General features: G+C 41.7%; 1 protein-coding gene, 1 long non-coding RNA gene and 1 other non-coding gene across 10 annotated transcripts; all 3 read left to right on the top strand.

Annotated features, from left to right (window-relative positions):
• The first annotated feature begins 7,895 nt into the window (after positions 1–7,895).
• On the top strand, positions 7,896–13,377 carry LOC118476644 (uncharacterized). 5 transcript variants are annotated; one of them, XR_004857100.1, is made up of 7 exons: positions 7,896–8,030; positions 8,336–8,606; positions 8,711–9,304; positions 11,269–11,362; positions 12,889–12,960; positions 13,037–13,137; positions 13,217–13,377. It is a non-coding gene; the product is annotated as an uncharacterized lncRNA (long non-coding RNA). The 5 variants fall into 5 exon arrangements; XR_004857102.1 differs by having other exon boundaries at positions 8,539–8,606; XR_004857101.1 differs by lacking the exon at positions 8,336–8,606 and having other exon boundaries at positions 13,021–13,137.
• LOC111591287 (small nucleolar RNA Z221/R21b) lies at positions 12,369–12,471 on the top strand. Its single transcript, XR_004857500.1, has one exon. It is a non-coding gene; the product is annotated as a small nucleolar RNA Z221/R21b (small nucleolar RNA).
• A 240-nt stretch (positions 13,378–13,617) lies between the features above and the next one.
• Positions 13,618–16,526, top strand: LOC103649906 (transcription factor bHLH49). 4 transcript variants are annotated; one of them, XM_020550146.1, is made up of 6 exons: positions 13,618–13,695; positions 14,667–14,781; positions 15,169–15,237; positions 15,355–15,429; positions 15,532–15,732; positions 16,193–16,526. In XM_020550146.1, the coding sequence occupies exons 3-6, from the start codon at positions 15,187–15,189 to the stop codon at positions 16,205–16,207; spliced, it is 342 nt and encodes a 113-aa protein (XP_020405735.1). In that variant the 5' UTR covers positions 13,618–13,695; positions 14,667–14,781; positions 15,169–15,186; the 3' UTR covers positions 16,208–16,526. The 4 variants fall into 4 exon arrangements, with proteins under 4 accessions (XP_020405735.1, XP_020405733.1, XP_020405736.1 ...); XM_020550144.1 differs by lacking the exon at positions 13,618–13,695 and adding an exon at positions 13,739–13,941; XM_020550145.2 differs by lacking the exon at positions 13,618–13,695 and adding an exon at positions 14,441–14,580.
• The last annotated feature ends 8,991 nt before the right edge of the window (positions 16,527–25,517 follow it).

A 25,517-nucleotide genomic window follows, 5' to 3' on the forward strand; every position in this document is an offset into this window, starting at 1 on the left:
GAGTAGTATTTAAAAAAGAGTCTTGCATGCAATTTCTTTTGTTTGAATAATGTTTTCAACTTAAATTCTTTTTTATATGTGTGACATTTATTCTCCGTAATATTTTTTCCATGGATCTGACTTGTGAGTCATTTTCATAAACCAACGCCAAAGATGAATCCATGTTTCTTACTTGGAAACCCCGAACAAACACCACTGGTAGGAGGCGCTCGCGTTGGCGTCGCTCATCGACGACGAGAAGAAGCTTGGCGACTGCCAGTTCGACCTCTGGAAGCAGTACTACGTGGTTGCATGTGTCGCCGTGTTCGGTAAGCTCCAGCACAGCCGCCGCTTGGACGCGGTCTAGAGCGGCTGCACCGCGCTGTCCATCTTCAAATAGGGGGACCTCATGGTCGTCGCTAACGCCGGCGACTCTCGGGTTGTTCTGGGCACCGCATCCGACAACGACACCGTCACACCATCCAGCTCATCATCCACCTGAAGCTCAACCTCCCACTTAAGTCACTACTGACCGGCCATGAATTCTTGTGCGCTGGGACGACGACCGTTGCTGACGTTGTGTGAGTGTCCTCGAACAAGATTTATGTAGAGGAGTAGCACATCCGGTGGTGCAACGGCTAGGTGTACTACCTCGTTGATGAGCCCGGGGTGCACTTCGTTTGGCAGTCCAGCCAAGAGTCATCGGTACTCACCATGTCGTGCGCGTTCGACGACTACTATATCAAGGACTATGGCGTCATCTTGGCACCAGAGGTGACGCAGAGGAGGACCGACAACAATGACCACTCGCCATCGTCGGGGTAGCTTTTGTGTCGGCCTGCCTTTAATTCTCTTCGTAAACACATACACTTGTTTTTTTTTGTTTAAGCAAGCGTGTATGGTAGTGCGTACCTGATGACTGACAATGTACGAGGGAACTTCTACCGGCAGGTGTGACACGTGCTCTTCAATGATGAGACCATGCAAATCGTGGCATATATCAAAGCCTACATGATACTGATGGTTGCAATGTAATAGTGAAACAACTAAATTAAAATAACAAAATTTATGTATGGCTAGGATTACAAATGGATTATGAAATATTTTTTTATAATAATATAAGACACATTTTGTATATAAGTTATTATATTATTATATGTTCCCGTTGCAACGCACGGGTACTCACCTAGTATACTAAAATGAGCCAGTATGCTATCGAACCGACCTGGCACGGTCGGCAGGCCGACGGACCATACTTGGGCTGCTACCGTGGCACATGGGCCCGTCCGGCATAGCCCGATTCGCTAGCCAGGCGTGGTGGGCCGTGCCAAAAACGGACCGTGCCGGACCAGGTCGACCATTTGGCCATATATACTTGTGGGTGACCTTTTCAGCTATTTCTCGAGAGGACGACAGAGAATGGTGATCCACAATCGCTTACAAATGCACCACATAAAGACTAGTTTGACAACCTAAAGAATTTTTATTTTTCCAAAAAAAATTAATTCTGTTTCATTTGGTAAAATGAAAATTTCTTTAAAAAATAGAGTTGTCAAACTAGACATAAGCAATAGGAACACGAGTCTACCGCATCTTCTATAGCTCCAGTTGCTCAAACTTGGACGGCTGGACATCCCCTAATCTGTTACTTGCGCGGTTTGCAAAGGGCCTCCCTAATCAAGGAGAGCATGACAGGGAGAAGCTATATCCATATACTAATATATAATGTTGTCTTCAGCAACGTTCTCTATATACATCATCTATATCCGTTCTTTACAGTCTTCTCTAAAAGATTTCATCCTCTATATCTTCTTTCTCTCCAACAACGTCATCTAAATCACGTCCTCTATACTCAAATATCTATATTAAAGACATTTTTTATTTTTACTTTTTGTACATACATATTTGTCATACTCTCAAATGTATTGTACATATTTTAGTTCTGCTAAACCGGATATTTAAAGTATTCAAATGGATATATGATCGTTTAGAGAAACTCTATATATAGAGAATCAAGCAGCGTCCTCTAAATTTAGAGTGGTTGTCCCCAGCATCGTCCTCTATATCAATCATCTATATCCGTTCTTTACAGTCTTCTCTAAAAGATTTCATTCTCTATATCTCTTTCCTCTCCAACAACGTCCTCTAAATCACGTCATCTATACGTAAATACCTATATTAGATACATTTTTTATTTTTTATTTTTTGTATATACGTATTTGTCGTACTCTTAAATGTATTGTACATATTTTAGTTTTGCTAAACCGGTTATTTAAAGTATTCAAATGGATAGAGGACCGTTTAGAGAAACTCTATATGTAGAGAATCCAACATCGTCCTCTAAATTTAGAGGACCGTTTAGAGGACGCTGCTGGAGAGCGTAGAGAACTGTTTGGTCCTCTATATTTAGAGTACAGGAGGCTTTAGAGGCTCTTGCTGAAGCTAGCCTAACAGAAGGATGGTCACAGGAATGAGGCCCACATCGCTCCATCCGCGCCTACTGCTCCAAGGTCGAGGCTAAGCTCACGCTTTGACCACAATGACACCATCACACCATGGATGTCACCGCTGCCACCACAACAGCTTAGCAAAGGGAGACTTTTTATTATTTACGACTCCAAATAAGTGGTTTCAGGAAAATAACACAACTATGTCAGATTCATTAAAATGGCACAAATAATGTTGTGTTCCTTGATATTTTTAGACTTCACTTGTTTCCAAATTAAATTTTATTGTCTTTTACAAATTTGAAAGGTTTCTTCTCACTAGTCGGGACAAAAATACCAAAGTGCCCCTAACCTTTTTCTTAATATCAAATACTTTGCTCTCTCAGAAGTCTCGATCTTAGAATAGAAGCCCTCACTCGCCTGCCACCAAGTTTGTTTCTAGGCCATGGGAGCGGCTGCTAACTCCCCTATGTCGGTTGTCGATGCCCCCGCCCAACCATCGACATCATTGTCCACCATGCCGATTTTCATGTGAGAGCACCTAGAGGGAGTGAATAGGTGATCCTACAATAATCAACTCTAAACAAGATAAACTTGGTTTATAATAAATGTTAATAGGATTAAAACCAAGTTGATATGAATAGAGACAGAGAGAAGAGAACTCTTCACTTGATTATTCCTTTAAGACATGTATTAAACTTAGGAACAAGAGCGCGAGTGAAGATGTGAGAACTCTAAGGAAGAAAGACAATCACACTAAGGAAATGCACAAGAGATACAATGATTTTATACCGTGGTTCGGTCAATACCTACTCCACGTTGTGGTGACCTCCTTCGGTCAAGGATTGCACTCAATCTCTCTCAAGTGATCCAAAGATCAAACTTGAGTATCACGATTTTCTTCTTTTTCTCAAGAATTCCTTTTGTGAGGAATCTCCACAAGTTAGAGTCTCACACCCTTACAATATTGATCACAAGTAAACCACTAGGAGTAAGGGAGGGAATAGAAACACATACAAGACTTAGAGTTGAAGTAACAACATGCACACAAGTCAAGAAACGAGCACACAAAACAACACAGCGGAGTCATGGCTCAAAGAAGTGTTCAAATCTCTATCGCAATGAAACGAATGCGTGCTTGCGAAGTCTAGGCGTTGTAGGATGTTCAATGGATCCTTGGTGTTATGCTCCATATGCCTATGAGTCCCTTTTATAGCCCCAAGGCAGCTAGGAGCTGTTTAAGTTCCATTTGGAAGGCTCTGGTTGCCTTCTGTCTGTGGGAGCACCGGACAATGAACAGTGAGTGATTCTCTTCCTTATTTGGCGAAGTCAACTGTTGCAGCCACCGGTCCTATGGCACATCGGACAGTCCGGTGCGACCTGGTGACCGTTGGCGAAGTCCATGTGTCGCCCACTGATCGCGTGGTCGACCGTTGGCGTGGGCGCGGCTGACACATCCGACAGTCCGGTGAATTATAGCCGCGACGCCCTCAGCTTTTCCCGAGAGCGGCTAGTTCGCTGAGGCACCAGCCTGGGCACCGGATACTGCCCGGTGCACACCAGACAGTCCGGTGCACCGCATGTTGGTACAAATTTTGTTTGCTTTAGCCAAACTTCTCCAATTCTATTTTTTCACTTTGAGAGGATTCCTAGCATTTAGTAGAATAATGTTAGTACCAAAAACAATTTACTAAGGCTAGAATCATACCTTGCTTTTCCATTTGCATCTCTTTAACTTTTTTCTCATACTTAGACAAAACAATATGTGTTGAGCATCTAATCACCAAAACATAATAAAAATGACCCAAGGGCACATTTCCCTTTCACCATGACAGGGCGCACCACACCAACAGGGCCGCATGAACCTACCGACGAGGTTTCTAGCAGCGCCATGGAACCGACTGTCGTTTCCCTTCCATCAGTCGTTAGGCTGGTACCTCCATGCATGGGCCACCTTATCGTAATCACCAACACCAACTTCGATCACCTTGTCCTAAAGCCAACATTGACCCCATCAGCGCTGTCCTCGATTAGAGCTTCCTTGTCTCACCCTATGCGTCCTCAAACAAGGTATTGCTTCACATTTTATGTTAGGGTTTTGGTGTATATGATGAGTTATCTAATGAGCAACAATCCTATTGAATTATAATTTGCATTGTTCCAGTTTATGTATAGTAAATTATGTCCAATTGAAGAGGTTATTTATGTGGATTGGATAGTACTAAACCTAGTCGAATGGTCTACTCTACATATCAAGAAATTATATGATGAAGGACGGATAGCAGTCATTACAGATGACCAAATGTAAACTTCTTTTGGGTTGATGACTGAGGATGAAATGACAAGGATGGCTACAGAAGAAGCTGCTAACCAAGGAGATCTTGCACAAGGAGACATCACTAAAGATGTTTAAACATATGGTGCACCCATCCTAGTTAAAGATTTGACACCATCAAACTTATTGTTCTTAAATGATAAGAATAACCCAGAGATTGAATTTGGCACCATGTTTCTAAATATGAAGGAATTTAGGTTGGCTTTGAGACAACATGCCATTACTACGGAGTTTGCGCTAGTCATGAAGAAACCCTATATAATGAAGTTTAGATATCAGTGCAAACAGAAGGCTAATGGTTGTACTTGGTAAATAATTGTAACAAAAAATGAGTAATTTTCCAACTATAAAGGTAATACAATATTGTTAATATTTTTATAACTATTTAACATTTGTTTACATAATCGTAGTTGTTTTACTGACCCCATGTGTAATATTTGTTTGCAGGTCACTCTTAGTTGAGGAGCACAAGTGTATTTTAAGTAGTAGAATCTTCACTACTATGCTGACTCAAGCAAGGGTGGCTAGCAAGGCAGCATATCTTCTTATGAAGACCCCAATATGGATACAAAGCTATGCAAATACAGTAGCAAAATGAGTACAATGTTAGTATATGATACAACATGGTGTGGAAGGGAAGAGAAAGAGCTTTCGATGGATTGTATGTCAAATTGGATGAAAACGTATAGTTGTTGTTCTATTGGAAGGCCAATGCTGAGAAGAGATCGCCAGGAAGTATTGTTGAGACCGATACTAAAATTATGGACAAGAAGGTATATTTTCATAGTTTTTTTGCATTGATTTTACACTAGATGTAGATCATACATTAGTATAAATGCAACTTCACTGAACGATACGTGAAATGGGAAGTTAGTTATAGCTATAGGTGTAGATGGTCATAATTAGATATATCCGGTTGCATTTGGATTGATAAATTGTGAAAATTAGGATAATTGGGCTTGCTTTATGACTCAACTACAAAAGGCTATATGAAGTCCCACAACTTGCTATTTGCACATATGCTTGCTTAGGATTAATAAAAGATGTGAAATATGTGTTTCCTAATGCCGATCATAGAGAGTGGTTTGGCATTTAATGCAATATTTCAAGAAGTATTTTCACGATGATGGTACTATGTGGCCTGCAACAAGGGCATATATATATGTACGAAGTGTTTGACAAACACATGTTTGTTATTAGTTGTCCTAATGTATTTGACTATCTAGAAAATGATCACAAGTTGCATTGGATGAGATGTGCATTCAATCTAGCAATAAAATGCAACTTTATCACCAATAATCTGTCAGAATCATTCAATAACTAGATTAGAGACATCAAGGATTTTCCTATGGTTGACCTTGTTGACAATTTGAGGGAGATGATAATGACATTATGGGAGACGAGGAGAAAGTTTTAGAACGGCTTCAGGGAATGATACTACCATCTATCAAACTACAATTGCATGCAAGGACTAGAGGATTAGGCCACCTAAAGGTTGTAAAACCAAATGATTGGAGTGTAGAGGTTAAGCACAATGATAAGAATGAGATATATGTCATTAAGACTTAAGTGCATGAATTTACTTGTTTTGAATGGCAACACACTGGTAAGCCATGTGACCATTATTTGTGCCTTATAACAATAAAGAGGGACATAGAGACTAAGGGTTTTATTGATGAGCACTACTTCTTGGATAAGTTTAAGGTTGTATATAGAGGTATCAAAGAACCTATGTCATACAAATCGAAGTGACCTAAGATTGACCTTAGTTATATCTTGGTGCACCACTAGGGAAGAGGATAGTTGAAAGGCAAATAAAATTAAGAATTAAAAGTTGTCTGGAAGCTAGTGGAGGTAGAAAGAAGAATCTATACTACTTATTAAGGCTCTAAGAGTAGCCTGCCTTTTTTTGTTCTGCCATCGGTAAATCTGGACCGTTCGCTTCATCCAACGAGATCCGACCGTGCTCCGCCCCCTCCCCTCCCTCGTCCCAGCCTTTGGCAACCACCCCGCCCCCACCCTTCGGCGGCGTCGCCCACGAGGGCACGAGGCCGATCCACCGCCAACAGCCCGCCACCGCCACCACCCGCCTCTGCGCCGTCTCGCCGTCCCCGTCCTCGCCCTCCCCCGTGGGCTCGTTCGGCTTCGACGCGCTCAAGGAGACCTTCTCCGTGGACGTGTCGGCGCCCGGCGCGCGCCCGCTTCGTGTCCCGCTTGTCGCGCCCTTCACCATCGCGTCCTCGCGCCTCGCCGGCTCTCCAACGTCGTCGTGCGCGTCGATCTCCGCAGCGGCGCCGTCGGCTGGGGCGAGGCACCCGTGCTGCCCTCCGTCACCGCCGGGGACCAGCCGGCGGCGCTCGGAGCCGCGGGCCGGACGTGCGCCGCGATGCCCCGCCGTGGGTGCTCTGGCGCGGCCGCCCCCCTCCTCCCCGGTCTCGCACGCGATGCCCCGCCGTGACAGTCGCCGCCCATCAACGGCCTCGCCCTCCTTCCTCCATCGTCCCGCTCGCACGAATCTCGTTCGCAGCGACGCTATCGCGGGCCTGCGGTGCAAGGAGACCGCCACGCTCGCCGTCGGGGCCTCCGCGCTCTCCTCCTAGCACGACGGCGGCTGCGGTGAGCCCTGACCCTACTTCATTCTCGAAAGCTTGGTCGCGGCCTTTTTTGACCTCCGCGCGGGATCGGGTGGGTTGGTTTTCTGGCAGACTGGTGAGGTTGGTGGCCTGCGCCTTCTACGATGACCACGACGGGTGCAACCCGCCACATGACGCCATCGCTCGGCATGCTGTGCAGCTGCTCGACGTCCGCGGTGAGCCCCGACCCTACTTCATTCTCGAAACCGTAACTGGCACCCACATCCCTCTCTATTCCATGGCGGAGCAGGATGGCGACGCGGGGCAGAGGCCACCCGACTCCGTTCCGGTAAGATTCGTTACCTTTTGATGGGTTGGTTTGGACTCTTCAATTTCTAGGTCCCGCTGGAGGCGGAAGCTTGCGAGGTAGGAGTACGCTTGGGCTTGGAGGCTTGAAGCCTCAGGGTTTACCAATTAAGGGTGTGTTTTTTTCTCGGACGATTGACTTGCAGTGTGATGCTTGCGTCAGGGCTTTGACGTTTTAGTTTGTTCTCTGTCTGGGTTATTATATTGGTTTAACCTTGGATCGCGTTAATTCGGGCCATGAGGAGGTTATTCCGGTGGTTTGATATCGGATCTCGTTAATTCGGGCCCTGAGGAGTTTGTGCGGGTTGAAATCCCCAACACGCTAATTCGGTAAGGACGCCTCAGCTGTTGCTAATTGCAGGAACGATCGCTATTAATATCTCTAATTCAGAAAGGGGGCAGTGATGAGGTTGTCGTTTTCTTTGTTCAAATCGTCTCAATTGCTAATGGAATGGTCAACCCAGGTCAAAACAAAATAAGAATGGTCATAGTTCTGATCTCCGTTCGTTCTGAACTATCTGCTTTGCCAATTTGCTGTGAACGGGAAATGGGTATCATAGGAAGTAATAGCTGTAATTTTTGTGTCATGATGTTAATATATTACCATCATCACTTCTGTTAGGTGGTTCGTGTAGGGGATCAAAATACTAATCAGTATCAACCATTTTAGCTGTGGTTTCGTTTGCGAAACTGGTTCTCTTAATAAGGAATTTTATTTCACATTTTCTAATACTAATTGCAGCAGTTAATGTTATGATGCTATGGTCCTATATGCCGTATTAAAATATTTGTCATACATGGTACTAAACCAATAATTGAGTGCATAATGGTGATCAAGGTAAAGTTAGAAAGGAATCTTCATATGCTGGTGGATTTTTTTGAGCCTAAAATGGGTCTATATGACAAGTATGTTCTACTTATTGACTTCAACAGCCTTTACTCTTCAATAATCCAGGCAAATGATGAATACTTACAATCTCATTGAACTGATGGATCCTTATGCCAAACAGTTCGGGAACATTCCTCGGTGCTAATGAAGACTCAACTAGAACCCTTGCAGAAATCGAGAAGAAGATTGCAAGGGCTACCGTGTTACCCAGAAATCATGGGGAGGTACTACATAATATTTGCAATTATATACCATATTTTGTGATTTAATTGTTCCAGTTTGGTCAGAGAATTGATTAGCTCTAGGAATATACATGTGCTCTAGGAATATACCATAGCTTTAGGAATATACCATATTTGCAATTATATACCATATTTTTTCTGATGAGAACCAACACACTTGGGAACAAACCAACTCAATAGTTACCGTAAAATAACAAGGGATATAGTGATTTACATGAAAAAAAATAAATGTTAAACAATATGCAGTAAAAAATGCTACTTGTTAGTAACATTTTTCCTCCAGGGAACCCTTCACTGATATAATGAACTATTCCTTCAGTTTATACCTTGGATTTGTGTTTGCTTTTGTCTTAAAATTAATTAATTATTAAATTGTTACTAATGAGCTATTGGAATGCAATTCCCTACGTGGCATCTTTCTTGATTTATCTCATGGATGTCGAAGAAGGGGAGAAACTATGTTCCCATATGAGGTGAGTGCAAGAAAAAATTCTGAATTTTTATTTTTTATTATGCATTTATTTATGCAGCCATTCCAAACTCCTCCACCTGGTCCCTTGGTCTCCATCAGGAAGCCACCATAGGCTCATAACATAAGTTCTATCAGCGTTTAGCGTGCCTTTATGTCCTTCCCTTGTGATTCCCTAGCAATTGGACCATGTCCATCCTTTGGTTAGATACTGAACATATATTGCTATGTTAAGTTAGTCAACACAAGGATTTTACATAATGTTGTCACCATGGTGCTCTTAGGTTGGTGGTTGTTCAAATTGCTTTATTTATTTACATCTCCATTGCACGCTGTTGGTTGTTGGCGATTTCTTATTTTTATCTCCAATTGACTGAACTTTAGTTTTCTTATATAGTTTGAGGCTTGGCCATGCCTTTAAATATAGATATTGCACTATTCAAGCTAGACATTGATGAGCTAATAGCTGATTATGCCAAGGTAATTTTTCAAATTCTCTCCTTGTGTACACATGTGGTAACACCAAAACCGAAGTTTCGGCGTTTACTCAAATCATGGGCAGGTCTGGTAGATATTACTAGCCTAATCGAGAGGCAATTTACAAAATCTCTAGGCTCCAGCCGAAAGTGTCCTGTGTTCACAGGCCCAAGTCCTACTTCAACAGCTGAAAAAACTAAACGAAAAGATTTGAGAAACTCACATCAATCTAAATTTGCAATACTATCAACGAAGATGTTTAGCATTATTCCACCACCATAACTCAAGACGATGATGGGGGACCTTGTTCCAGGTCTAGATTGTCCACCATCTTCTGTATAGATTCGATATCACCTGTTGCTGAGAGGGAGTGAATCCGTAGGCTATCTGCATCCTCACTGCTCATAAGAAAACAGAAAATAATGACAATTACCAACAAGGGGCAAAAATCTTCACAATAAAATGGACATGACAAAAGAACTGTTTGAGGTACAAAGAAAACAAGGGGGTTTAGTAAAATATAGACATACTCTGTAACTCCAAAGATTTCTTTGACTACAAGTGAGCTGTCCCGTGAACAGAACTCCGGAAGATGGACAGAGATTCACAAACAATTTCTATTAAGATCTGATTCATCATGGTAACTTTTATGTAGGCTAATCAGTAACAAACTACAAAAAAAGACGACCTAAGAGTATCTCCAAGAGTTCTCAAAACACTCTCCCAATCCAGAAGTTTTGGAAACATTGAAAAAACACATCCCTAAAAACTGCCAACCTTAGCTCCCAATCTTTTAGCACTTGGGAAAACTGAGACCCCTGCACGTGGGACTAGGCATTTTTTCATTGACACCAAAACATTGAACTGCTTCATCCATTTCAGTTTAGATCAGAATTTGTATATGGTATGTTTAGGATATATATAATCTAGACCAAGATAATTACTGCTCACGATATGTTCTGTTCTTCATAGCTATTTATTGATTGGGTAATGCATGGCCAGATTATGTTGTTTGGCCATTGTGAGACAAACTTTTTCTGCATTTCTAGGTCATATATGAATTCTTATTCATGGAGAACTCCATCTTAAAGTGTTTAGTTTGCAGTTCAACCTTTATTGAAAGATGCCACTGACAAAAAAATTACTGCTAAGCTTATTCTGTCTTTGAATTTATCCATGATTCTGAATCATATTATTTTTACGTTATCTGTATCACCTTCTTTTTTCCTATATAAAAAGTGTCTATAAATTCTGGTATTAAAACACGAACCTACTGCTTGGTACATAGTAGTATTGAATGTGGGGAACCTAATTGGCCCTTTTTTGCTTTTATTTAGCTTATTCTTCTGATAACACCGATTTAGTTAGATATAGATCTTCTGTTCTATGATCGCGCTGTGTTATTTAAATCCTGCTCCAAATTGCAAATGCAATTCTGTTATTGGAAGGTTTTAATTAAGATACTCGTTTTCGAATCAAACTGCTGCTCAGGTCTCCTATTCTTCAGCTGAAGATCATACTTGCTGTGGAGCCTTTGACCCCTTCAGAGGGACCAAGGATTGGAGAGAACATTTTCGGTTACACGGTCAGTACATAATCTATTTAAAGGTTCATTTGTCTCACTCTCACCAGTATTTATAATTTGTCTAGCTGTCCTGATTTATATTCGTCAAGCTGTGCGAACATAGTTTTTCATAAATACAGTGTTTTGTAGCGATTAATGGTGTTGTCTCAATGAACTCATACATGTGTTTTCTTCGATCGTACCAGGAATCGAATGTTGCTGGTTAGATTCATTTATGTTTTGTTCGTGCTCATCTTGTCTTGTAGAATAGATAGAGTGTATGCCTGTGTTCTCTTCGGAAAGTGTATTTTGGTGCAACAAGCCTATTTTTTGAACTTAGGTTGATGCTTCTATTTTTGAATGTTTCTCCACATATAATGAATATGGGTTGGGTTTAGAAGGTGCTAGACAGAGACCGATTTTTTAAGGTTGACAGCCTAATTATGAGGCATACAATTTTTTGGCTCTCATGTATGACATTTCATGGAAACAATAATTTTCTCTGTATCGGTGTTTGAAAGACCGTAACTATTTGTTGATAAGCTCTAGATGGTGTTGGTTGACCTCTTACTGATGCTATTTTATTTTAGAATATTTTTTGACCTCTGATTTAGTCTAGAATATTTCTTACAATTCTTCGAGATCATCAAAATTTGCAAGTGTTCTGAATACAAATCTATACATGTAACTTCTCAGCAATATAGTCTAGCTCATCAATGAACTACAAATCTATACATGTAACTTCTTAGCAATACATTCTAGAATATTGTCTTAGTGGTTATCCAGTCCTACCATGTCGATGCTGTCACAACAGCTAAGGAGTTGCCTCGGGACATCACCACATTTGTTCGTTGGAGCCAGCCAAGTCGTCATTTCTTCTGTTTTTATTTTTATTGTTTGATTTGAATTTGTTTTCTCTTCTATGTTCTTTATTTTGATTGCCATCATGTGTTGGCTGCTTGAAGTTTGTTCTGTTATCTCATCTATTGTTCCTCTTCTTCCTGGTATGGAGAGGGAAGCTATGTTGTAAGGGCAATGATGATGCGAAAGTCATGCACCACTCTGAATGAGAGGATTTTCTCTCTTTGGGCTGACAAGCAAACTTTCTACCCATTTTTTGGCGAAACTTAGTTGGTTGTGTTTTGTGGAGTTCTTGAGTGATTTCTAAGAACTGGATGATGTGGGCTGACAGATCCAACCATGATGTGGACTGAATTTTATTTGTCGTCAAGAATTAATAAACAGAATAACCAGTGTACAGTTTTTTATACAAAATTGAAAGTTGGTCGCATATTTTATCAAGGCTATTATTATTTTATCATTTCAATGATCGGTTGGTATGCATGTTCATCGTATCCCTCAACTGTGAACCTGATGTTTAATGATAATTTAAGACCTAGGTCCATATTCTGCCACCATTTTTACCTATCGGTCCTTTACGATTGTGCTAGCTTCCAATTGTACTTGAAAGTGGTCAGATAAAAAACTAGAGACATTTATAGAGACGTTCTCACCTCCTTTGGCTTTTTGCCATCCATGATTTGCAGATAGTGGACATCTTCAGTAGCAGCTGCCGTGGCCACCATAAGAATCCTCCTTCAGAGCCATATGTCCTTGAGGTGAGAGACTGGGCGACACTGCCCAAGTCCCAACAATGTGTTGCTCAACATCTTTATTAGTTTGGGGTTTTGCAAGATTATGTTGGAAGTGGAGGCTGTGTGCAAGGCGTGACAGCGTGTCATGGTCAAGGACCCTAAGCTCTAGCGCCAAATTCATATCACATCTGTTCTAGAATGGTCATCCACTGAGCTCAATTTCCTGTAAGCTATAATTACCGTTGAATTAGCTGACCAACATTTATATTGCCACTTGTAGAGATCATGAATGGTCCCTGGGGTTGGCCTGGTTCACGCTCCATTCTCAGTGCGTTTTCCGACATCGTTCTTCAAGCAAGCATGCGAGCTGGCTCCTATTTTCACTGAGCTTGTGGATTGTGTGAGCTTAGATGGGGAGTCCTTGCAAGCTGCTTTGTCTAGGCAAGTTCTGAATTCTATACACTGGATTCTTGTGATACCAATGTGGTATATATCTTTGTTCAGAGCATACAGTGAATAGATGAGATTATCAACTGATTTTTTTCATCACAAGATTGTTGCCTTGAATTTTGAGGAGAATATAACTCTCTGTTAGTTAGGTTATTGAAGGTCGAGCTAATTTTTACATTCCTAGCTATATAATGGTTTCAGGTTAACAGGGACGTATCATTTTATAATTTCAGAACAAAGCAGGTTCATGAATTTACCGCAAGGTTGCTAGATATTCATGATAAGATGATGTTGATAAATAATAAAGAGGTGAGTAAATTGTTTCTTATCCGTCTCTGTGTCTCATTTTTGACCTTTAGGAAATGCTTTTTTTAAAACTTTCTCTTGTTTTTTAGCCAGCCACTGATATGTGTTTGATACACTTTTAGGATATACGCTTAATATTGCACCGGTTGGACTATATGTTGGATTCTGAAATCAATTCACTGCTTCAAATTGAAAACTCTAGGAGCTATATTTTGCCACCAACGCTGCAACTTTCTGTTGTTCCATCAGGTTGCTACTGAATTTACCTGACCATGCTTGCCTGGTTGTTTTGTTTAGCTATTTTGGGGTGCACAGATTATTTTGCACTAGACACTGAGTTCATTTTATCTCCTGTCTAACGATGGCCACATTAGCTTTCAGCACGCAATTCAATATAATTAATTCTAATGATCTATGTAGTTGTCTCTATAGCTATTTGAATGGATAGCATGTAGTTTTGTGTGCTTTGTTCTGCTTTGTTGGCTACTATTTTTATTCGAAACTGCTCCGTTACAAGTGAGTCTTTTGTAACAATGGATAATACTTTTTGAGTGGCAATTAGCTATTTTTATTCGAAACTTTTGTAGCAATGGATAATCTTTTGTTGGCTACTATTTTTTCCCGTTGGCGTCCATGGCAGGACCTACCTAAGTTAGCCCAGCAAAGCACAAGCCCCTATCTGCACGACATTGCCCCTACCTTTCGCCGCCCAGATGCTAGACACAGCGCCTAGTGCCCAGCCGCCATAGCCAGGTCCCCAATGCTCAGTGCTAGGATGCCCGCCTTGACTTCATGGAATATTATAGCTATGTTCCCTCCAACACTGGAAATGAGCCGCTAATGTGGAAAACTAGGAGTTAGATTGACCGATTGGTTGGGAGTTTGGAGGTATTGTTTTTACACCATATTTCTGAAGAATGATGCTTGGTCACTTGATTGGCATGGTCATTTCTATTTTTTCTTTGTCCGCTCAGGATTACCAATGCTAGAATCTGTATGGATTCTATCAGCTGTTCGCCTACTGATGCTTATGTGCCAATTTAGTGAGACTGGAGTCATACACTCCATACAAATCTATACAAAATCAAAGTAAGTTTGTTTTGGTCTTGATTTTTTATGGATGTTCTGGTGTAAATTCGTTTATTTGTTTTGTTTGATTTATTTCTTGAGAAGTTGGAGCTATTGAAGATTTGTCCTTACCAGTTTGTAGTTACAGGTATCCAATTGTGTTGGTTAATGTCCTTTGGTGAATTACTGAAATTTCTATTGGAGTTGAATAGTCTACTGTATGGAACTCTATAGATAACATGCTATGCTAAAAATGGCTCATGATTATATATACAGATAGATAGAGAGAGAAATGTAAAGAGCACGTTTTAAAAAGCTAACATAGATATTGCTAAAGAAGGTGCTAAGAGTTTAGTGCTATATATCTAAATATATGTATCTGTTCAGACATTAGATTTTTCGTTTCAGGTGGTTGGCAATGCAGTGATGCTCGGTGAAATCATAAACTACGTGCAGTCCCTACAACGACAAGTTGAGGTAAATTTCCACTATCAGTTCACAACTGGAACGACTCATTGTTTTGTCGTTCTAGAATGGAAAGGGTCGACCTATTCTCTCTGAAAACCCTTTTTCTTTTCACATTCCATTTTGCAGTTTATGTCCATGAAACTGGCCACCGTGAATCCCCAGGTGGACTTAAATAGCCTGCCTAACGTCCTCCCTAAAGATGTGAGGACACACAAACATGATCGCTCGCTTCACGTTACTACATTTGGTTTCAGGTATGGATCGAGGGGCCCTAGCTCACATTTTGTTCCTGTTTGTGATCATGTACATCAGTCTTGTGGTCCGCCACATTTCTCGCTGGAGACCTCAGGCGCTTCGTTGTCGTACCTCAGCCAGCCTCACCATGGAAGCCCTCTTGGCTGCATGGACAACCAGAGTTGTATGCATCCACTTGACACGACGTTTTGCCTGGCGATAAATCTGCAGTATCATTTCCTCAACGGTGTTAGCGATGCATCGTCTCAGGTAAAAATGCAACCATTGTCTTGTGACTCTTAACCAGCTTAGACCATATTCATGCAGTGACACTGATGGTGAACATCGATACGTCACATAGGTTGGGAATTTCTAGCCTTGCATTTCCAAGGGCCGGTGAATAGGCGATCTTGTAGTCTCTGTGTTGTTGTGCGCTTGCTGATTTTAGAGATCCAGTTAGCTTTAACAATGCTTGCTCATGCCTTAACATCCTGCCAGTAATGTGTGACTAACACAAGATTTTGTTTTCACTCCCCACAGGTTGAAACAATTGAGCTTTTTGTTTATTTTCATAAAATGAAACAATTAGTGTGGACGTAGCATAATCTTTTGCTATTGCTTGTTCTCTGAAGCCACCTGATCGACCATCAATTTTTATTCTGCGATTCAATCAATGAATCAATGTTCCAACATTTTATATATATGTACTAATTTTCTATTTTCTTTTCAGTTGCAGCTAATTTGATGCTTGTGTTTATGGAAACCAAGAGGTGGCGCTGATTCATTGGAAACCTGGTTGTGTATGAATGGGTTTCCAGCTACTTCTATTCTTGCAGATAGAAACCAACATGTTTGGTTTTTGTTTTTATTCGCTTTAGAACAACTCATTTTTGTACGAAAAGAGCCATTTAGCTATAATTGTTTGTTGTAGTATGTTTACCGCAGGATAGCCGATTCCATGAAATACATAAAAACCTGATACTGTTGCTATATTTGGTTTAGTCATGCTCTTATGGAACCTTTAATGAGGATTTTTCTATATCAAGATATCATCTTCATCGTCATTATTATTGCATATCATACTTCCAGATCTATATAGCACACTTAAAAAGAGTTTGTTATTTATGTGTACTTGTTGACGAGGCCGCTCGGCGCTCCGCCTCGCCCTTTTGAAGGACTCCGCTTTCTAATTTTTACCTCTTCTAAATTGTTCCTAGACATTGGAGCTCGTTGCAAGTGGCAAATCCCTTATACTTGAAGGTTGTAATGTAGTGGCCCCGTTGCAACGCACGGGCACTGACCTAGTAAAAATATGATAAGGGAACCTATGACACACAAAAGATGTGAGGGGGCATAACAGACTAGCTATAAATACGAGCTAGATGGAACCAAAAAAGTAATCTTTTGGTTGAATTGCTTTAGTTCAAAGTTATGACAACTAATGAATGTTCATATATTTTGTAGACCTCCATGGAATCCAAGGAAGAACATTACCCAAGCATGACCAACTAAACCTTCTACACCAAAAATCTATTAATTCAGATAATATTATATTTGATAACTCTTGTATGCTTACAAGAAGGCATATAAATTTTTTCAAGTCTAGCATCTCATTTTTCCCCATTTCTTTATGTTGTTTATATTTTATGTATGGCTCACTTAAAATTGTATGCAGGCGACTTGCAATGCTACATGGAGAGAGAGGCCCAACTAAACCTTGTATGCCACACAGGTCTATTGCTGTGGATAGTATTATAATTGGTAGCATCGATATGCTAACAAGAAGGTGAAAATTATTGTGGTATTCTTCATATGTTATTTGCTTTCCTACTTTTGTGTCATTTATCTTTCCTATAAGACTAACGATAAAAAGATGAATATACAGACAACTCACAATGTTAAGCGGAGTGGGAACTTGTTTTCAAGTTTTTTTTTGCTGCTTATACAAGTCCTCACGCCACTCCACCTACAATTACGAAGACAACAACTAAAAAGCTCACACTCAAGAGAAAGAGAAAATAGCTACAGAAGTTATAGTCATGCATAGAGATTAGCTTACATAGTTTAGAGTCATTTCTCGATACATTAAATACTTATAGAAACAAGTTTGTTTAGTTACTATATTTGGCTTAGATAAGTACACACATGTTGGTTGGTGATTATGTGTCAACCCAAGCGGTCCCGTAGGTGTCGTAGTTGCTTTTAGGTAGGGATTACTTTAGGACTTATTGTGAAGACCAAATGGTTGTTCTTTCCAGGTACGGTCGTCGAGCCTCCGAGCCTTTGTTTGCCATAAGGGGCCGTTTGGGGCCATATCACATATCCTTTTATCCAACCCCTTGTTTTACGTGTGTGTGCCGAGCCCCCTGATCCCTGTTCTTTTAAAGGCCTTTTTGGGGGCGCATATGCGTAACTTTGTCCAGCTCATTCACGCGTGTGTGAGGCGAGCCTCCGAGTCTCTGTTTAGTATAGAGATCCTTCTAATCTCACATTTTTGTTTTTTACCCTCTCACGCGTTCGGTTCACGAGAACGGGGATGGGTGAGTTGTACCATACTTTCCTCGATGGGCTAGTTATGGTGCTTGGTGAGTTGCAATCAGGTGATCTGAGTGAGGCCTAGTCCCCTCAGTGGAGGCATGCATGGCGTTAGTTGGAGATCGTCCTCATATTTCCAAGCACCGACTTATATAGTTACCGACTCTATATGTCCGGAGCTGATGGCTCGATGCTGGATGGTCTGTGTCCTGATTATCCGAATAATCTGAGATCTAGAGTCGGACGGTTCAAGTCCTGATAGTTTTAGAACTTCAATTTCTGCTCTAATGTTGTCAATCTTTGAAACGTCTTTTCTTATCGTATGAATCTGTATTCAATCACTTAGCAAACTAGTTAGTCTATAGTGTTGTGTTGGTCAATCACCAAAACTAAATATAGAAACGACCTTGATCCCAATTTTCTTTCACCCTTGAACTAATTGTTAGTAGCTAAAATTAGTTATAGGGTTTCAAACACCTTAGCTAATACCCTAGCTAATGGTTAGCTAATCTTCAAGCTAACAATTAGTTCATTAGCTAGTCCAATCTAGTAAAATCAGGTAAAACTTTACATAAGACCTCCCTACCCCTTTTAGATCCACCCGTTCATACGCGTCCTCATTCTGGCTTGCGGGCAAGTGTCGCAGGAGACCACAAGGTTCACACCCACATTGTCGACCTCTTGTCGCGTTATGCTGTCCTACTGTCCTCCTATCCCATCGGTCTATGTCGTCGGCCTCCCATGGTCGCCACACCATCCCACCGCCCCTCTCGTCCCGTCATGCCGCTTCCTCAACGGCCCAGTGTCCACTCAACTGCTCTATTTTTATCTCTATATTTTGGATTTATTGTTGCCACGAATTTAACAATTGGTGTATGTATAATTTAATGTCAACGACTAATATGCAAGCAGACATTATGTGCAAGCGTGCAAACAGCTCTTTTGGTCCATTAGATCTAGATCTAACCGTATGCTATATTTAGCATTTAAATTATCCCACTATCACCTCGTGTATCTTTATAAAAAAAGCCCCTAACAAACCACGATTACATATACGGTTGGATCTAGATCCAACGGATCAGGAGAGCTGGTTGCACGATTGCACCTAATAACTGCTTGCATATTAGTCGTTGTCCAATTTAATTTAGTTCAATTTGTATCGTTATTCAAGAATTTCATTTGTTTTTTTCTAAATTCATGTTGCTATCATGTTTGAATGTTTGAAGTGTGAAATCTATTTACTTTTGAAGAAAAAATGACAGCAAAATAAGAAATCAAGGACACTATAGAGAATTACCAGTGAGTTCTCCAAACAGCTCCCATCTAGTTAGTCGGTTAATAAATTGTTAGCTGGTTGGTTGTAGAGGTTCAAAACAGAATTTTGATATCGATTTGCTGGCCGACCGAATGACTGTCGCAGAGGTCGTCTGAAACATCAGCAGAATAACAAATAAGAATGGGCAGCGAATTCAAACACTGAATATCGTAACTGTTAGGATTTATGGGCTTGGCCCAATAAAGAAATTCAAATAAATCCCAAAAAAATCTCAAAAGCCCATACAAGAGGATGGCTAGAGGAAAGGTGGAACCATTAGCACCATATTGCTAGCTCTAGTGGAGTAGAGCTAGCTTAAATATGGAAGCCACACTCACTCACCAAGTCATGGATGAGAGGAGAGAGTGTGGAGAGCCACACGCGCGCGCGCGCTCGCTCGCCTCGCCTGGGCTGGGCGACGGGCGCGGGCGCACGACATGCACGTGAATGGTCCGCCGAAATCCGGCCCCTCGCCTTGCGGGGGCACAACTACGGTTTGATTTTTTGGTTTCTTGGCTGTTACGCTTATTGATAGTCGCCTAGAGGGGGGGTGAATAGGGCGAAACTGAAATTTGCAAATATAAACACAACTACAAGTCGGGTTAGCGTTAGAAATAATAATAAGTCCGAGAGAGAGGGTGCAAAACAAATCGCAAGCAAATTAAGAGTGTGACACACGGATTTGTTTTACCGAGGTTCGGTTCTCGCAAACCTACTCCCCGTTGAGGAGGCCACAAAGGCCGGGTCTCTTTCAACCCTTCTCTCTCTCAAACGGTCCCTCGGACCGAGTGAGCTTCTCTTCTCAAATCAAAACCGGGAACAAAACTTCCCCGCAAGGGCCACCACACAATTGGTGCCTCTTGCCTTGATTACAATGGAGTTTGATTGCAAGAACAAGTGAGAAAGAAAAGAAGCAATCCAAGCGCAAGAGCTCAAAAGAACACGGCAAATCTCTTTCGCTAATCACTAAAGCCTTGTGTGGAATTGGAGAGGATTTGATCTCTTTGGTGTGTCTAGAATTGAATGCCTAGCTCTTGTAAGTGGTTGAGAAGTGGAAAACTTGGATGCAATGAATGTGGGGGTGGTTGGGGTATTTATAGCCCCAACCACCAAACTTGACCGTTGGTGGAGGCTGTCTGTCGTATGGTGCACCGGACAGTCCGGTGCACACCGGACATGTCCGGTGCGCCAGCCACGTCACCAAAGCCGTTGGATTCCGACCGTTGGAGTTCTGACTTCTGGGTCCGCCTGGATGTCCGGTGGCGCACCGGACATGTACTGTTGAGTGTCCGGTGCGCCAGTATGGGTGTGCCTGACGTCTGCGCGCTTCTGGCGCGCGTTAAATGCTCTGCAGGTAGCCGTTGGCGCGAAGTAGCCGTTGCTTCGGAGTTGCACCGAACAGTCCGGTGTACACCGGACATGTCCGATGAATTATAGCGGAGCAGCCGCTGCGTTTTCCCGAGACTGGCGAGTTCCAGAGGCGGCTCTTCCTTGGAGCACCGGACACTATCCGGTGTACACCGGACAGTCCGGTGAATTATAGCTGAGTGCCTCTGGAAATTCCCGAAGGTGACAAGTTTGAGTTGGAGTCCTCTGGTGCACCGGACACTGTCCGGTGGTGCACCGGACACTGTCCAATGTACACCGGACAGTCCGGTGCCCCAGACCAGAGGTGCCTTCGGCTGTCCCTTTGCTCCTTTGTTGAATCCAATATTTGATCTTTTTATTGGCTTAGTGTGAGCCTTTTACACCTGTATAACTTATACACTAGAGCAAACTAGTTAGTCCAATTATTTGTGTTGGGCATTTCAACCACCAAAACTATTTAGAAACTAGGTGTAAGCCTAATTCCCTTTCAATCTCCCCCTTTTTGGTGATTGATGCCAACACAAACCAAAGCAAATATAGAAGTGCATAATTGTACTAGTTTGCATAATGTAAGTGCAAAGGTTGCTTGGAATTGAGCCAATATTAATACTTACAAGATATGCATGGATCGTTTCTTTCATTCTTAGTATTTTGGACCACGCTTGCACCACATGTTTTGTTTTTGCAAATTCTTTTGTAAATCCTTTTCAAAGTTCTTTTGCAATTAGTCAAAGATAAAATGAATAGGATTTGGCAAAGCATTTTCAATATTTGAAATTTTCTCCCCCTGTTTCAAATGCTTTTCCTTTGACTAAACAAAACTCCCCCTAAATGAGATCCTCCTCTTAGTGTTTAAGAGGGTTTTGATATATCATTTTTGAAATACTACTTTCTCCCCTTTTTAAACACAATAGGATACCAATTGAAAATACTCTTTGAAAAACTATGTTTTTGAAATTGGTGGTGGTGCGGTCCTTTTGCTTTGGGCTCATACTTTCTCCCCCTTTGGCATGAATCGCCAAAAACGGAATCATTAGAGCCCTTGAAGTTCTTTCTTCCCCTTTGGACATAAATAAATGAGTTAAGATTATACCAAAGATGAAGTCCTTTTGCTCTCTCCCCCAAAGATGGAGAGTGGCTTGGAGTGACGGCGAAGGATGAGTTACGGAGTGGAAGCCTTTGTCTTCGCCGAAGACTCCAATTCCCTTTCAATACACCTATGACTTGGTTTGAAATAGACTTGAAAAACACATTAGTCATAACATATGAAAGAGACATGATCAAGGTATATAAATGAGCTATATGTGCAAGTCAACAAAAGAAGTTCCTAGAATCAAGGATATTTAGCTCATGCCTAAGTTTGTTAAAAGTTTGTTCATCAAGAGGCTTGGTAAAGATATCGGCTAATTGATCTTTAGTGTTAATGTAAGAAATCTCGATATCTCCATTTTGTTGGTGATCCCTAAGAAAATGATACCGAATGGCTATGTGTTTAGTGCGGCTATGCTCGACGGGATTATCCGCCATCTTGATTGCACTCTCATTATCACATAGCAAAGGAACTTTGGTTAATTTGTAACCATAGTCCCGCAGGGTTTGCCTCATCCAAAGCAATTGCGCGCAACAATGGCCTGCGGCAATGTACTCGGCTTCGGCGGTGGAAAGAGCGACCGAATTTTGCTTCTTTGAAGCCCAAGACACCAAGGATCTTCCCAAGAACTGGCAAGTCCCCGATGTGCTCTTCGAATAACCAATCAAATCAAATGTGGATCCCCTAGGATACCAAAGCCCAAACTTAGGAGTATAAGCCAAATATCTCAAGATTCGTTTTACGGCCGTAAGGTGAGCTTCCTTAGGGTCGGCTTGGAATCTTGCACACATGCATACGGAAAGCATAATATCCGTTCGAGATGCACATAAATAGAGTAAAGAACCTATCATCGACCGGTATACTTTTTGATCCACGGACTTACCTCCCGTGTCGAGGTCGAGATGGCCATTAGTTCCCATGGGTGTCTTGATGGGCTTGGCATCCTTCATCCCAAACTTGTTTAGAATGTCTTGAGTGTACTTCGTTTGGCTAATGAAGGTGCCCTCTTGGAGTTGCTTCACTTGAAATCCTAGAAAATACTTCAACTCCCCCATCATGGACATCTCGAATTTTTGTGTCATGATCCTACTAAATTCTTCACATGTAGATTTGTTAGTAGACCCAAATATAATATCATCAACATAAATTTGGCATACAAACAAATCATTCTCAAGAGTTTTAGTGAATAAAGTAGGATCGGCCTTTCCGACTTTGAAGCCATTAGCAATAAGGAAATCTCTAAGGCATTCATACCATGCTCTTGGGGCTTGCTTGAGCCCATAAAGCGCCTTAGAGAGCTTATAGACATGGTTAGGGTACTCACTGTCTTCAAAGCCGGGAGGTTGCTCAACATAGACCTCTTCCTTGATTGGTCCATTGAGGAAGGCACTTTTCACGTCCATTTGATAAAGCTTAAAGCCATGGTAAGTAGCATAGGCTAATAATATGCGAATTGACTCAAGCCTAGCTACGGGTGCATAGGTTTCACCGAAATCCAAACCTTCGACTTGGGAGTATCCCTTGGCCACAAGTCGAGCTTTGTTCCTTGTCACCACACCATGCTCATCTTGCTTGTTGCGGAAGACCCATTTGGTTCCTACAACATTTTGGTTAGGACGTGGAACTAAATGCCATACCTCATTCCTAGTGAAGTTGTTGAGCTCCTCTTACATTGCCACCACCCAATCCGAATCTTGGAGTGCTTCCTCTACCCTGTGTGGCTCAATAGAGGAAACAAAAGAGTAATGCTCACAAAAATGTGCAATACGAGATCTAGTGGTTACCCCCTTATGAATGTCGCCGAGGATGGTGTCGACGGGGTGATCTCGTTGGATTGCTTGGTGGACTCTTGGGTGTGGCGGCCTTTGCTCTTCATCCTCCTTGTCTTGATCATTTGCATCTCCCCCTTGATCATTGCTGTCATCTTGAGGTGGCTCATTTGTTTGATCTTCTACTTCATCAACTTGAGCTTCATCCTTATTTTGAGTCGGTGGAGATGCTTGCGTGGAGGAGGACGGTTGATCTTGTGCATTTGGAGGCTCTTCGGATTCCTTAGGACACACATCCCCAATGGACATGTTCCTTAGTGTGATGCATGGAGCCTCTTCATTACCTATCTCATCAAGATAAACTTGCTCTACTTGAGAGCCATTAGTCTCATCAAACACAACGTCACAAGAAATTTCAACTTGTCCAGTGGACTTGTTAAAGACTCTGTATGCCCTTGTGTTTGAATCATATCCTAGTAAAAAGCCTTCTACAGTCTTAGGAGCAAATTTAGATTTTCTACCTCTTTTAACAAGAATAAAACATTTGCTACCAAAGACTCTAAAATATGAAATATTGGGCTTTTTACCGGTTAGGAGTTCATAAGATGTCTTCTTGAGGATTCAGTGTAGATACAACCGGTTGATGGCGTAGCAAGCGGTGTTGACCGCCTCCGCCCAAAACCGATCCGAAGTCTTGTATTCATCAAGCATGGTTCTAGCCATGTCCAATAGAGTTCGATTCTTCCTCTCCACTACACCATTTTGTTGAGGGGTGTAGGGAGAAGAGAACTCATGCTTGATTCCCTCTTCCTCAAGAAAGCCTTCAATTTGTGAGTTCTTGAACTCCATCCCGTTGTCGCTTCTAATCTTCTTGATCCTTAAGCCGAACTCATTTTGAGCCCGTCTCAAGAATCCCTTTAAGGTCTCTTGGGTTTGAGATTTTTCCTGCAAAAAGAACACCCAAGTGAAGCGAGAATAATCATCCACTATTACAAGACAATACTTACTCCCGCCTATGCTTATGTAAGCAATCGGGCCGAATAGATCCATGTGGAGTAGCTCAAGCGGCCTATCGGTCGTCATGATGTTCTTGTGCGGATGATGGGCTCCAACTTGCTTTCCTGCCTGGCATGCGCTACAAACCCTGTCTTTCTCAAAATGAACATTTGTTAGTCCTAAAATGTGTTCTCCCTTTAGAAGCTTGTGAAGATTCTTCATCCCAACATGTGCTAGTCGGCGATGCCAGAGCCAGCCCATGTTAGTCTTAGCAATTAAGCAAGTGTCGAGTTCAGCTCTATCAAAATCTACCAAGTATAGCTGACCCTCTAACACTCCCTTAAATGTTATTGAATCATCACTTCTTCTAAAGACAGTGACACCTATATCAGTGAAAAGACAGTTGTAGCCCATTTTGCATAATTGAGATACAGAAAGCAAATTGTAATCTAATGAATCAACAAGAAAAACATTTGAAATGGAATGGTCAGGGGATATAGCTATTTTACCCAAACCTTTGACCAAACCTTGATTTCCATCCCCGAATGTGATCGCTCATTGGGGATCTTGGTTTTTCACGTAGGAGGAGAACATCTTCTTCTCCCCTGTCATATGGTTTGTACACCCGCTGTCGAGTATCCAACTTGAGCCCCCGGATGCATAAACCTACAAAACAATTTTAGTTCTTGACTTTAGGTACCCAAACGGTTTTGGGTCCTTTGGCATTAGAAACAAGAACTTTGGGTACCCAAACACAAGTCTTGGAGCCCTTGTGTTTGCCCCCAACAAACTTGGCAACTACCTTGCCGGATTTGTTAGTTAAAACATATGATGCATCAAAAGTTTTGAATGAAATGTCATGATCATTTGATGCATTGGGAGTTCTCTTCTTAGGCAACTTAGCACGGGTTGGTTGCCTAGAACTAGATGTCTCACCCTTATACATAAAAGCATGGTTAGAACCAGAGTGAGACTTCCTAGA

This window comes from Zea mays, chromosome 3 (genome assembly GCF_902167145.1).
Source record: "Zea mays cultivar B73 chromosome 3, Zm-B73-REFERENCE-NAM-5.0, whole genome shotgun sequence".
NCBI lineage: Eukaryota > Viridiplantae > Streptophyta > Magnoliopsida > Poales > Poaceae > Zea > Zea mays.

Coding starts and splice junctions, on each gene's coding strand:
- LOC103649906 (XM_020550146.1), top strand. CDS start 15,187: ATGCTCGGTGAAATCATAAACTACGTGCAGTCCCTACAACGACAAGTT. Junction 15,238..15,354: donor CCCTACAACGACAAGTTGAG/GTAAATTTCCAC, acceptor TCCATTTTGCAG/TTTATGTCCATGAAACTGGC. Junction 15,430..15,531: donor CTAACGTCCTCCCTAAAGAT/GTGAGGACACAC, acceptor GTTTGTGATCAT/GTACATCAGTCTTGTGGTCC.